General features: G+C 37.4%; 1 protein-coding gene across 1 annotated transcript in view; it reads left to right on the top strand.

Moving 5' to 3' along the window:
• The window catches only part of PRPF18 (pre-mRNA processing factor 18), a 52,103-nt gene that overhangs the window by 5,847 nt on the left and 32,112 nt on the right, over positions 1-14,144 (top strand). The window contains exons 2-8 of the mRNA XM_003786803.3: positions 477-554; positions 3,485-3,589; positions 6,490-6,603; positions 9,880-10,026; positions 12,138-12,206; positions 13,572-13,712; positions 13,843-13,914. Coding sequence (XP_003786851.1) covers positions 477-554; positions 3,485-3,589; positions 6,490-6,603; positions 9,880-10,026; positions 12,138-12,206; positions 13,572-13,712; positions 13,843-13,914 — 726 coding nt within the window. The remainder of the gene's footprint in view (positions 1-476; positions 555-3,484; positions 3,590-6,489; positions 6,604-9,879; positions 10,027-12,137; positions 12,207-13,571; positions 13,713-13,842; positions 13,915-14,144) is intronic.

The raw sequence follows: 14,144 nt of genomic DNA, 5'->3' as shown, positions 1-14,144 counted from the left end.
TAGATACACTCTTGGAGCTTTCTTGGTAAAAAGGATTCAGATGTTGGCTGTCTATGCTATAATTTTTTTTGGTGAGGAGAAAATAATTAAAGTGTACCATTTTATGTGGTTCATAATGAATCCATTTGAAGAAATTATCTTTGAACACAAACATTAGGAAATTCGATCCAAATAACACGAACACTTGGGAAACATTTTAGTTTCTTTCCTTGGCTGTTGGACATACCTACTAAAATAAACTACAAGAAAAATACTTCAGTATTTATCATATTACACATCAGTACCCAGACCCATGGTGAAGGAGGGGTGGCGTGTTTGGGGGATCAGTGTATCATTTATCTGTGGGACAACAACAATAAAATGGAATTCTTGTAAAAGTGAAGTGTTTTCAAAAGGTTTCTAAAGGTGCTTGTTGACTAGGAAGCATGAAGTTTTGCCTAAGGATACATTATTAACCTAATTTTTTTCTTTAATAGGAAAACAAAAAATATTTCAAGTGTAGTGAATTTGCAAAAAAAGAAGAGGAAGCCTATTTCGAAAGATGTGGCTATAAGGTATGAATACCTCCTTTTATGTTACATTGTATATTTTTGAGTTTAAATTTATGCAGCTGTTGTTAAATGACAAAATCATTGATCTTTGTTCAATTTATCGATGTTATACATTAGCCTATAAATGAGAAGCCATCTGGAGAGGTATGAGTTTTGGTTTTTGCTTTTGTTTTCTTTAATCTTGAATTTAGGAAAATATATGCATGACTTTTGGCTTGGAATGGTTTGGCTTTTTGTGGATAGCATGAACTGGCTTGAGATCAAAGCTTGAAGTTTTCTTTTTAAATTAAGTCCTGGATCTGAGACTACCTTATTTCTACCTCCACCACCACTGCTCTCCCTCACCTCTCCCAATAAAACGGTCGGTTTTCAGAGATCAGTAGTGATAATCACCAGTGGTATTTCCCGATTTCTCCTGAGTATTTTGAGCCCTTGGTTTTGTTTGCATTTGTTAATAATTCCTTTTGGGTCCTAAGCACCCCTGGCTGAAATATACACTCTATGTATTTATATGCTTTTGTTGTAATAAGGTGTCACATTGTATACACTCTTCAGTCTCTTGGATAGAAAAGGTAATTTTGAAATATTTTTTAGAAATGTGTTATCTGGAAGGCTTTGCTTGTGTATTTTAGAAGCATGAGTGAAATTTAAAATTACTTGATAATATATTGGGGTTTTTATTGGGAGGGGTTACTGGTTATGAGGTGGAGAAGTTATGCTTGAGTTATTTTAAAGTACCTAGTATAATAATTTTTATCTCAAAGTTAAGAGGTTCTATTGAAATATTTTTGCCAACTCATACATTTGAAATTAACTTTTTGCTTGTGGAACATCAATATAAAATAATACTGTTGTGCATGTAATTGGGAAAGTTTTGGAAATTAATTTATCTGGCAAAGCATTTCTAAAAGGAAGCATGAGGAATGCAAATGGTATGTATATGCATTGGGTTTTATTTTGTAGTGTTGGGAGATGGCAGGTATTAAAGAAAAATATAGTTATTTTTCTGAGAGGTTTTTAAAATATGAATGTTTCTATTTTTGTTGACAATTTTTCCATAGAGATCTTTGTTTCATTTGCTTTTAACTTAGGAAATGAAAGTACATTTTATGTAAATAACCACTGGGTAGATACTCAGAAGAGTTCTATTTTTTTGCTTGCCGAACATTGTCTAATTCATGAGCGCTGTGGCGCATGCCTGTAATCTGAGCACTCTGGGAGGCCGAGGTGGGTGGATTGCCTGAGCCCATGGGTTCGAGACCAGCCTGAGCCAGAGCAAGACCCCCAGCCCCAACTAAAAATACAAAAAAAATAGTCAAGAGGATTGATTGATCACAAGAGTTGGAGGTTGCTGTGAGCTATGATGTCTCCATGGCACTCTACCCAGGGCAAGAGCTTGAGACTCTGTTTCAAAACAAAACAAAATTGTCTAATTCAAACTTAATCTAAATCTCTTACATAGGTTTAGATTGCTAACTTGCTGCATTCCCAGTTCCCTAAATTTAAACCTTTATGACTTTTTGATAGGCAGGAAATAAATTTAATACAGTGGCAGTTTTTATTTAGGTTGTCTCAGGGACAAGGAATTGCTGCTGCTGCTTTTTTTTTTCTTCTTATACTACATTTAGAGGAAAGCACTGAAGCAAAATAATCACTGTAAGGTAATTGCTGGTAACTTTGAGGCCAGCTGACAGACTGTCTTAGATCTTTTCCCCAGAGCTAAAAACTGCCATTAAATAATTAAATGTGCTTTAGTCCTGAGATTTTTTTTTTTTTGAGAAATACCTGTTTCTATGCTTAAGAAGTAAGCACAGGTTTTTCTTTCTAAAGATGTTTTAATTATTCTTGATAGGAATAACAATATTTTTAATAGTAGGTATTACTTTTATTACTTTATAAAAATTAGTTGCTATTTTTTAAGGCTTACTGCTGATTTGTCCTGTGAAAATATGAAAATTTAGTTGTTTTTTTGTTTAACCTCAGTATCAGTTAACATATTAACCGTAAACTATGGTATGATGAGTTCTATGATTTTTTTTTTCCCCATACAGCCTTTCTTAACTGAATGTGAGTTTCCCCTTAATGTTGGTCGTCTTTAATGCTCTTTGATTTCACTCCTACTTTCAGCATTTTAGATTTATCTTGTGTTCGGGTGGGAGACCATGTTTCAGTATCTGCTTGCAGACTGCCATGGGTCTTACAAGTTACTAAACCTTGTTTTCCTCAACTGTGACTTGGGCAGAAGATTTGAAAAAACACGTGAGGAGATTTTTTTTTCCCTGCAGGGTCATTTAAGCAAGAATGTCCACTCTTTCCTGGGTGGCATGAGTAGAGAGGAGCTGTTCCCTTTTTTTTTCTATAAGGCTTATAGCTCACTTTGTGGGCCAGTTCTGCTTGGGATTTTTCTGTGTGTCCAACAGCGATTTCTGTGCATTTGGAATATTATGTCTTGAAAATCAGGATAAGAAAGAGCTAGGGTGTGAAGCTTCACTGTTGGAAAGCAGTTCTTTAGTTTTCACTTTGAAGCTGAGCAGGAATCAGAATATCTTGTAAGAGGATTTTCTTTAAAGAGGAGGAAAAAGTTGGTTGTTCCTAAGAAAAAAGACATTTCTTTATAATAGGGGGAGAAAGTGAACGCAGATTGTAGCCCTATTAAATTTTGATTTTAGGAACTATGATCATCATGCCACTTTTTATAGCAGGAATGCCACCTCTTTTGTGCATGCTTTTTACTGGTGATGTTCCTGAAATGGGTACGTTGTTTGATCAGCTCTTCAAAGCATGTTTATTTTGAGCTCTTTCCACTGAGGAACATTAGAAAACCTTCAATATTTAAAACATGTTTAATTTTCATGAATAGCTAAGGTAATGGAATGACAAGTATTAACTGTGTTTTAAAGGGTGAATTTCATTTGTCTTGGCTATTAATATAGATACAGCCAAAGGAGGAGGACCAGAAACCATTAACTTCATCAAATCCAGTGTTAGAACTCGAACTGGCAGAGGAGAAATTACCTATGACTCTTTCTAGGCAAGAGGTAAGTTTATGAGTACTCGTTTCATGGAAGAAATTTATTTATTTCCAGTAAGTTAAACATCATTTTTTTCTCATTTGGTTTACTGACCTAAAAATACTGTTCAGCTAGACAGTTTGCTTCATGAAGTTCTAAATTAATCTCTGCTTCTTTTCTTAATAGTATTCTTTTTTAAGCGATATCCTTACAAACTTTAAAAAAAAAGTATATTCCTAAATAAAGATTAAATGTGTATATTATGAATAGTCACACTTAAGTGTCTAAATTATTTTAAATAGTTTATTATTTTACAACTTGCTTTCCTCTCCCTTATTTAATGGTATAATGTATCTTTCCAGGGATCTACATAATTTGTAATGACTATATAATTTCCTATTGTTTGCTTGTACTGTAATATTTTTATAATCATTTCTTTATTAATAGTCATTTAGATTGCTTCAGTATATCCTTATAAGTAATAGTAAGATGGACATCCTTATACAGACATCATTGCATGCACAATAATGTGTGATTATTTCATTGGGAAAAATTTGTAAATGTGTGATTTTTAAGGTAAAGGTTATGTACATTTTTGAGACTTGGTACTCTCAGATATTGGATATAATCCTCATAACTTGGTCTAAGTTATTTAAGCCTCCAATTTTAAGTAATGTTTTAACGTGGTAACTAGCTCAGATTCCTTTTTTTTCTGTTAAGGTTCTTTTCATTTTTGGCCCTAATTCAGTCAGTCATCTTTAATCTTTGTGTGTCCTCAGTAGTCTGTCCCTGTTTTGTCCCTGTTTAGTGTGAATTGAGCTAACTGTAAGTGATAGCCAAGTGTCTAGGTGAAGAGATTGTGTGTTCTGTCCTTCTTACAGGTCAGTACATTTCACTGTTATTTTTTAGTTCAGTATACCATGGTTTTAGGTTGCACATTTCATAAGAGTAGACTTTCAGAGGAATGAAGACTGACTCTAGAACAGTGGTTCTCAACCTTCCTGATGCCACGATCCTTTAGTACAGTTCCTCATGTTGTGACCCCCAACCATAAAATTATTTTTGTTGGTAAGTATTTTTTTTTTTTTAATTCGTTGTAAACAACTCTAATTTTAGAAAAAGACTGAGTATTCTATGTCGGTTTGTAAAGTAGAAATAGGATAAATTCTTCAGTTTTGAGAAGCAAAACATATTGATCAAAACTGGGATGGGATGTTTCATGAAGAGAGCTGATGCCTGTTACTTGCCAGACATGGATCTCATGAGATTTTTGAGGTTATTTTTGCATTTGATTGGAGGTAGCATTGGACAACCTCTTAAAATTTCTATTTTAATTGTAAACTTGTATTAATCCGATGGGACTCTACCAATGGTTTCTATTTTATGCTCTCAGATAAAGTTCTTGGTGTGATTATTTTTTAAAAATTGGGTTAACTTTTTTATTTTCTTGATATATACTTGAACCTCTGTAAGTTGACCACCCAGGGGACTGTAACGAACTGGTCAGCACATGGTGTTAACAGATGAAGAGGGTCTGGCTGCCTGTCACTTGTTAGTCACTGGCTGAGATTCTGGAGAACATTGAGAGTAGCCTCTCCTAGACAGGTCCGTTTTTTTGTTTCTGAAATCACAGTTTTATACGTGAAAGTTTAAGGTAAAAATCATGTTATTCTTTATTTTAAATTAACAATAATTGGCATAACCCTTCACCCATAATAAATAATAATCAGCATTGCCATGACCCAAAATAATTCCTAATTTAAAAGTTAATCTAAATCAAACCTAAACCAGGCAAACTAGCTGTATCATCTCAGCCCTCATCTAAATAACTCCATCTTATTGTCACTACATACACTTTCACGGAGGTGGTCAATAGGTCAACATAAGGAACTAGGCCTACTATACTGATAAGTACGTGTGGTGCATGTCTGGTCTGTGAAAATTGGGTCACCTTGAGGTGATCAGTGTAGGGAGGTGATCAGCTATGGAGGTTCTACTTATTTTTTGTTTTTTTCCTCCTCCTTTTTTTTCGTGCGATGAGATTTTACACTTTTGCCTGTGGAGTGCAGTGGTGTGATCATAGCTCACTACAGCCTTGAACTTGGGGGTTCAAGCAGTTCTACTGCCTCAGTCTCCCAAGTATGGGACTGCAAGTGCATGCCATACTGCATGGCTAAGTTTTTACTTTTTTTTTTTTTAATAGAAGTGTGTTGCCCTGGCTGATCTTGGAACTCCTACTGTCAAGCCCTGGGCTTTATCTTCTGCCTTGACCTCCCAAAGCGCTGGGGTTACTGACTTGAGCCACCACTCTCTGATGGTGTGCATCTACATTTCAGCACAAGTGTTTGGTCACTTAAAATGTGTTAATATGTTAGTGTTAGAAAACTTTAGAGCAGTTATAATTATGTAAAATGAGTACCAGAAACTTTTATTGGAGTGGGTTTTTTTTTTTCTTTTTGAAAAAATAATTTTTTTGTCTTAGAGCAGTGGTTCTCAACCTTCTTAATTGCTGCGTTGTTACAAATGGAAAAAAGGGGTGGAGACCCACAGGTTGAGAACCGCTGCCTTACAGAGAAAGGGATGGTTCATATAGGGGTTTTTGATTTAAATTGTGGATTCTTAGGTCAGACCACGTTTTAGGAGGTATTTGGTCTAAATTAGGAACAGTGACCTGTGAGTCAAATAGATTTCTAACTGAAGTACTTGATTTTTTCTTTCATTCACAGACATCTTTGTTCAGCATAATTGAAATGATGAAAATATCTAAAGGATTTTGTATTTCACTGAGAGACATGTTTGGATAATTAAGTTAGCTTTATTAAACCCAGGTTTCAATTTTAAGGAAAAAATACATTGTTTTAAGTTGTTTAATTTTTTTCCTTTCCCAGAAGTTAAATCATTTACTAAGCATTCGTTTGACTTTATAGGTAATCAGAAGATTGAGAGAAAGAGGAGAACCAATCAGACTGTTTGGAGAAACTGATTATGATGCTTTTCAGCGTTTAAGAAAAATAGAGATCCTCACACCAGAAGTTAACAAGGTAAGAAGTCAGAAGAAAGCTAGAAAAATACTGTTGTACCACATAAACAAGAGTAGGGTTTGACTGATTGCATTATTATAGGCAAAATGGAAAAATAAAGTTGGCAGATTAGTATTGCTGACTGTAAGTTTTCATCAATTTTTTTAAAACACATATCTTCAACATACAGTTTATTGCATGCTGATAAACACATATGAGCATGTGACCACTACTGTTACAAACTTTCTTTCACCCAGGAAAGTTCCCCATTGCCCTTTCTTAGCCAATCCCCCAGCCTTTCTCCTCTATTCTTGGGCAACCACCTTTTAAATTCTATCACCATAGATTAATTTTGCTTGTTCTAGTGTTTCATAAGGCTGGATTCAAAGACTGTGTGTCCAGCTTCTTTTGGTTAGCGCAACGGTTTCTGGATTCATCTTGTTATTGCAGACACCATTAAGTTCCTTTTCATTTCCCAGTGCTGTTTAACTGTATGAATATGCCGTAATTTATTTGTAGCTATTAGGAATAAAACTGTATGAACGTTCCTATACAGATCTTTTTTTGGAACTACATTTTCATCAGAGAAATATGTTACAGTTTTTAGGGAAATACCTAGAAGTAGGATTGCTGAATAGTAGGAGTAGAAGTGTGCTAAACCTCATGAGAAATGCCAGGCATTTCCAGAGGTCTGTGTTTGGTATTGCTAGACTTTTTAATTTAACCGTCTCTTGTATGTGTACTTGCATCTCACTGTGGCTTTATTCACATTTCCCTGATGACTAGAGATGATAAGCATCTTCTCATAGACTTATCTTCTTTGTGCAGTGTCTGTTAAAGTCTTTTGTTCATTTTTTAATTGGATTGTTTATCTTTTTGTTAAGGAATTATAGTTCCTTCTATATTCTGGAGATAAGTCCTTTGTCAGATGTACAGCTGTATTTTGTGACTGTTCTGGTCTGTGACTTACCTATTCTCTTAATGGAGTCTTTTGCTGAGGAGAAGTTTTAAATTTTGGTGCAGTCTTGTTTATCAGTTTTACCTTTTATGGTTATTGCTTTTTGTGGTCTGCTTAAATCATTGCCTGTCCAAGGTCTCAGAGAGATACTCTTATATTTTCTTCTAGAAGCTTAATAGGTTTTGCTTTTACATAAGGCTCTGATGCTGTTTTGTGGCTCAGCATAGGGTCTGTTCCATGGTCTCTTGAAAAGCGCGTGTTCTTGCTTTGGTGATGCAGTTCTATAGGTGTAAGTCAGGATGGTGTTGTTCACATGTTCAGCAGCCTTGTTCACTTTTTATTTTCTTATTCCATTATTGAGAGACAGGTGTGGTTATCTGTGGCAATGTAACAGATCACCCTACAACTTAGTTGTGTAAAAGGATTTATTATCATATAAAATCTTTTTGGGCTACCCGTGACTGTAACACCATCCCGAAACCTGGCAGCTTGAAGTAATTTATCATCATCTCTCAAAGTTCTGTGGTTTGATCAGGCTGGACTGGGTAGGTTTTTGCTTGGGATATTTTGTTTGATTGCAGTCAGATAAATCCTGTGGCTGAAGTCATCTGAAGTGTCACCTGGGCTGGTCTGCTAGGCTGGTGCCTTTGTCCATATGCTTGGCATCTGAGCGGGAATGGCAGGAAGAGGGGGCCGGCCAGGCCCCACCTACCCCATGTGCTTTCTGTTTGCTAGCTTGGGGGTTTCTCACTGCTTTCCTTGTTTGTTGCAGAACCACTTTCCTGCTTCACTTGTTAGCATTGACACCCCAGCCAGGCAATACTAACAGGTGTCGCAACACTGTCTGTCCTTTGGGTCTGTAAAGACAATTTTTCCTGTGCCTGCTGTGTTCCTCTCTTATGTACCTTGATTGAAATCTTATCCTTATGTTTTCAGACACAATTCAAAGATGATATCTCTTCTCTGAACCTATCCTTGGTCCCATTCAGAATTGATCGCTTCCTTGTCAGTGCTCCAGTAACTAAACTTCTGTTGGTACACTTACTGTGCGTCACTAGGATTGGAGCATGTGCGTATTTATTTCTTCCTGGTGGTCAAGGGCTGTTTTGTGTTTGGATGCCAAGTTTAGTGCCTTGCATGTAGAGGTGTTTTGGAAAGAGCACAGGAGCCTGAGGTGTAGGTTCCATTCCTAGGTTCTTCATTGTGTGACCATTGGCAAGTTTTTTAATCCATGTGAGCCTTGTAACCCTCGTTTGTAAGATAGAGACAATACCTGGCTTACAAGGTGTAGTGAGAACTAAACGGGTAACCTTTGGGAACACCTGGCATTATGTATAACTTATGCAGAGCAGGTCCTCAGTGAGTATTTAGCAAATTAAAAGTGTTTTGAGTTGAACGTTTTGTGTCTGTGTTTATTAAAGGATGTTAGACAATGATCAGATGCTTCTAATATAATGGCATTAGGAGTTAACATGTAGAATGCATGTTATGCTCCAGTGACTGTTCAAAATACCCTGTATGTTTATGAATTTATTGAAATAACTTGATGTTTGCAAGGCTCTGAGTAGTCTGAGTATGTGGAAACTGTTAATCATGACAACCCTCATGGTAGATAGTAGTATTAGTGTCATTTTATAGGTGAGGTACCTGAGGCACACAGGTGAGCTGTCCAGGAGCTGGTAAGTGGCAGGGATTTAAACCCAGGAAGCCTTCCCTCTCAACCACTGCCCCACAGCCATCTCATGGCCCTGGTGCCCTGGCTCTTAAACCTGTAGCTGATTCCCATGCATGTTTAGGAAGCTGACGCTCCCTTTTTTTATTAAATGGTCATAAATCGGACCTGTCTGAAATGTGGTTTTTGCTGGTTAGAATCATAGTTGAGATCCTGGGACATAGAGGAGACACCAGTTTTGTTCCATTGACATTTCTGCATGTTGTGGACATTCAGAGTAGTTGGAATGAACTTAGACATTGTCAGTAAACTGGGAACATGGGTTAGGGACTCTGATGGAGACCTGGTTACTTTCATTAATCGTCATTAGGAAATTACAGCATTATGAAGATTCTCATTTGTGTTTGTCACTCATGTCTCTTTTATGTTTCTGGTCATTAGACTGTCCATTGTGCTTGCATCCTTTTAATTTAATTATGTTCATAAGTGTTAACTTTAAGTGGACTGTAATTTTAGTTAGATGATAAATTGATGCATTGAATCCCTAGTTTTGCCACAGTCTTAACTGCTTGTGGAGAAAAAAATGAATTATAGTTATTGATAATGCAAAATCATAGGTGAAACACCAATGAAACGTCATAATGGGCATACTTTTTCATCTTTCTAGGGATTAAGGAATGACCTGAAAGCAGCTTTGGATAAGATTGATCAGCAATACCTTAATGAAATCGTGGGTGGTCAGGAACCTGGCGAGGAAGACACACAGAATGATTTGAAGGTCCATGAAGAAAACACCACAATCGAAGAGTTAGAGGTAATCTCTGCACTCAGCCCAGCCCTCTTTCTCTGGAGCAGGTGGTTGGAGGGTGATTCTCTGCAGAGCACCCTGCCATCTTTGGTCAGGATAGGCTCTTCTTTTATTTATTTACTTCTCTTTTTTTCAGTCTCCACTCACATTCTCTTTCTACCTTCAGAAGTGTCCTTCTGATATGTTGGACGTGTGCCCTTTTATTTGTAGTTTTATGAAGCCTCCACTGTTTTATGTACACGTCTTTTTGATTGACAGGAATGATACTGTGCTGTGAAATTCTTTATTTTCTTTTTTACTTTTATTTTTTTCACTTAGTACCATGTTCTTAAGACCCATCCTTGATACTTTATGTGCATTTAACCCTTTGCTTTTAATTGCTGTGTAATATTCCACGTATAGAAAACCCTCCATAGCTGACCACCTCCTTAAGTTGACCTAATTTTCATAGACTGGACATGCACCACATCCGGATACCAGTACAGTGGGCCTAGTTCCTTATGTTGACCCCCTCCAGGTATCGACTCGTTTGTTACAGTCTCTTAGGTGGTCAGCTTATGGTATTCTCTGTATTTTACTTTTTGTTTTCCCATAATGATGGACAGCTAGAATATTCCCAGCTCTCTCTCACCACAGACAGCTTTGTGACAAGCCGTCTTATGCATAACTGCTGTGACCTAAAGAATGGGACTGAGGGTTGTGTATGTCTATCTAATGTGTCTGAGTGCTGGTGAGTTGCTGTCTGCGATGGCCGTCCCAGTCTGCACTGCACTGGCTGCAGCAGCGTGTGAGGGGCTCAGGTCCTTCCATCTCTGCTGGCACTTGGCAGTGCTTTGCTTTCTAATTTTTGTCACAGTGTTGGATGTAGAGTGATATATATATATATAATTATATATATCACACAATATGTGTATCATTTTACTTAAAAGTGTGTAAACATTGAACGTGTGAAAAAAATATGGGTTTTAAGTTCTTAATGCTTAATGAAATAGAAGCTGTTGCTATTCTGTTTCCCTTCATTCCTGGCTCTTTGTACCTGTGACTGTCTCTGAGTGACACCGTAGTTGAGGAAGGTGTCATTTTAATCCCCTCTCTCCTCTAAAACCTTTCTGGGGTTCCTAAATTTTACCACAATAACTGATGTGGGCAACCAGTCACGGGCTTATTTTCTTTATTTTTAGTTATTTTTTATTTTATTTATTTTTTTTGAGACAGAGCCTCAAGCTGTACCCCTAGGTAGAGTGCTGTGGCATCACAGCTCACAGAACCTCCAACTCCTGGGCTCAAGTGAGTCTCCTGCCTCAGCCTCCCAAGTAGCTGGGACCACAACACCTGGCTATTTTTTAGTTGCAGCCCTCATTGTTGTTTGGCGGGCTCGGGCTGGACTCGAACCCACCATCCTAGGTGTATGTGGCTGGTGCCCCAGCCACTTGAGCCACAAGCGCTGAGCCTTTTTATTTTTTTGAGACAGAGTCTCAAGCTGTGGCCCTGGGTAGAGTGCCATGGTGTCACAGCAACCTCAAACTCCTGGGCGTAAGTGATTCTTTTGCCTTGGCCTCCCAAGTAGCTGGGACTATAGGCGCCTGCCTGGCTATCTTTTTTGTTGTTGTTGCTGCAGTTGTCATTGTTTTTTTTAGCTGCCCTGAGCCGGGTTCAAACCTGCCAGCTTCAGTGTATGTGACCAGTGCCCTACTCAACTGAGCTATAGGCTCAGTTGTTTTCTTTTTTTATAAACAACTTTATTGAGATATTCATATACCATGCAATTTACCCACTTTACACTTACAACTCAGTGAGTCTTTAATCCATTCATACGTGGTGCAACCATCATCACAGTCTGAGTTTAGCACACTTTGTTCCCCCTCAGAAGAAGCATCATATCCATTAGCATTCACTCCCCTCACCTTTGTTTACCTTTTGATTCATAGAGGATAACATGCTCTCTAAATGGAAATGGCAAATCAGTGTTTTTTTTTTTTAAACCTAGAAATTCTATGAGGTTTTTAAAATAAAAATTAAACAGTGTATATAACAAAAAGCAACATGTATACTGGTGTTGATATATATTCAGCCATTCTTGGTGCTGGTGGTCAAGGGTGTTGTTGCTCTTTCTTCAGGCCCTGGGGGAGTCCTTAGGGAAGGGTGATGATCATAAAGACATGGACATCATCACCAAGTTCCTGAAGGTGAGTGTGGGGAAGGGAGGGCGTTGTGGATGCTTGTAACCTGTTCTTACACTTTTGGATTATTAAGGTTAAAGGCTGGAAACCCTCAGTAAATGTCCCTGTGCAGGCACAGTGTTTATGATGTCACTGGGTGCTTGGACATAGCAGCTAGTGGACGGAAACGTGAGTTTACTTTCCTTGTGGCACATTTTTTAAAAGCTAGCTTATTAATGTAAACACAGAAAAGAATCATAATAGCAAAATGGACAAGAAGTTGGGGGAGTTTCTTGTTTTTTGTAAACATCCTAGGAAGGAATGCCATGGAGATTTCCAGAAGCTGTTGTAAGAGGCTGATGACAATAAGGAAAGGAAGGAGGGGGAAGGCATTGGCAGTGAAAACAAGTAACCACGTCCATGACCTTCCTGAGTGTTCATTTCTTCACGTCTATAGATGATTGCCTGTTTTTTGCTACGATCTGCTAATTTCTTCTTTCTTCTCAGCATTTCTCTTTAGTGGGTTAGGTAAAGTGGGTGAGTCCCAGATTATTTTTAACATTTATTTACAAACTTGTGCTCAGGCCAAGAGTTTTGAATGCGAGAAATGCTTTGACTTATATGTACAGTTAAGTACAACATTAAATACAGCACACTAGTCATACATTGAGGATAATGGCTTGGAACTAGGCAGGGCATGGGAACTAGTAGAGCTGGAATTTCCTCTGGGAATGATGCCCTCCTTATATGGTGTTTGCATAGGTGATGCCACAGAGGGGTATGTCCTCTTTAGCCATCTGCTGTCCACTTCTAAAGTGCTCTTTGTGAAGTTAAACCCAAGGGCACTAGGGTGGTTTTCTAGGGCTGGGGGAGAAGGGTGAAGGGAATGGATGATGGCTTCTTTTACTTCTATTTTTTTTTCTCCTCCTTTAGTCAGGTGCTTTAGTGGGAATTGTAAATTGAATTTGGCCTTTACTATGTAAGTAGAAAGTAAAGACTGGAAGATATTAGAACTTGAAAGACTCATTTAACTGTCATGGTATATACAATACTGTGGGTAAGTCTAGGTTGGTTGAATTTTATGTAAATAGAAATACAATTGAAAGTTTATTTCTATCAGTTACCTATTAAATTTGTTAGTTTTTTTGAGGGGGGGAGAAATTATCTTGAGCTAGGAATATATGTATAGAGAGGTACTACTTGCCAGAGGCGCTACTGAAAACATACATGAGAACTTAAATGGTTCGCTTATTAAATACTATTTGGTGATATTTTAATCACTTGAGACATTTACTTAAGGGTGGAAGTATTCTGTTTTGTGTATTAGAAAATGTTTAAACTTACTGGACCACTGGGTGGCATTGTAGTCTAAATTTACTCATCTCTCCGTAGTTTCTTCTCGGTGTTTGGGCTAAAGAATTGAATGCCAGAGAAGATTATGTGAAACGCAGTGTGCAGGGTAAACTGAACAGCGCCACGCAGAAGCAGACCGAGTCCTACCTCAGACCACTTTTCAGAAAGCTGCGGAAAAGGGTGAGGCTTCTTGGAGAATGTTTTTGTTAGCTGATTTTAAAAATAGAATGTATAGATTTAAAATCTTTGCAATCTGTTTTTCACTATATGCGATAGCTTCTAAAATTAGTTATGCTTTTTTCTTTTCCAGAATCTTCCTGCTGATATTAAAGAATCGATAACAGATATTATTAAATTCATGTTGCAGAGAGAATATGTGAAGGTACGTTACCGTGCTATGCATTGAAATTGGTATAGGCATGTCTGGGTTATCTGTATAACAGTAATATTTATTTGGGATGGGAGGATTTTATATAGTAGATTTAAGGGTAAATGTGAAATGAGCTAGTGGTTAAAGTTTTCCATTGGCTGCGCTGTATTTTCTTGGTCATTTTAAAAGTAGGTCTAAAGGATTTTTGAGGCATGAACTATGTACATGTGTAAGGAATGTTT

This window comes from Otolemur garnettii, unplaced genomic scaffold (genome assembly GCF_000181295.1).
Source record: "Otolemur garnettii isolate 467f Iridium unplaced genomic scaffold, OtoGar3 scaffold00019, whole genome shotgun sequence".
NCBI lineage: Eukaryota > Metazoa > Chordata > Mammalia > Primates > Galagidae > Otolemur > Otolemur garnettii.
Note: the sequence above shows the minus strand (reverse complement) of the source record. Positions and strands in the feature narration are given on the sequence as shown.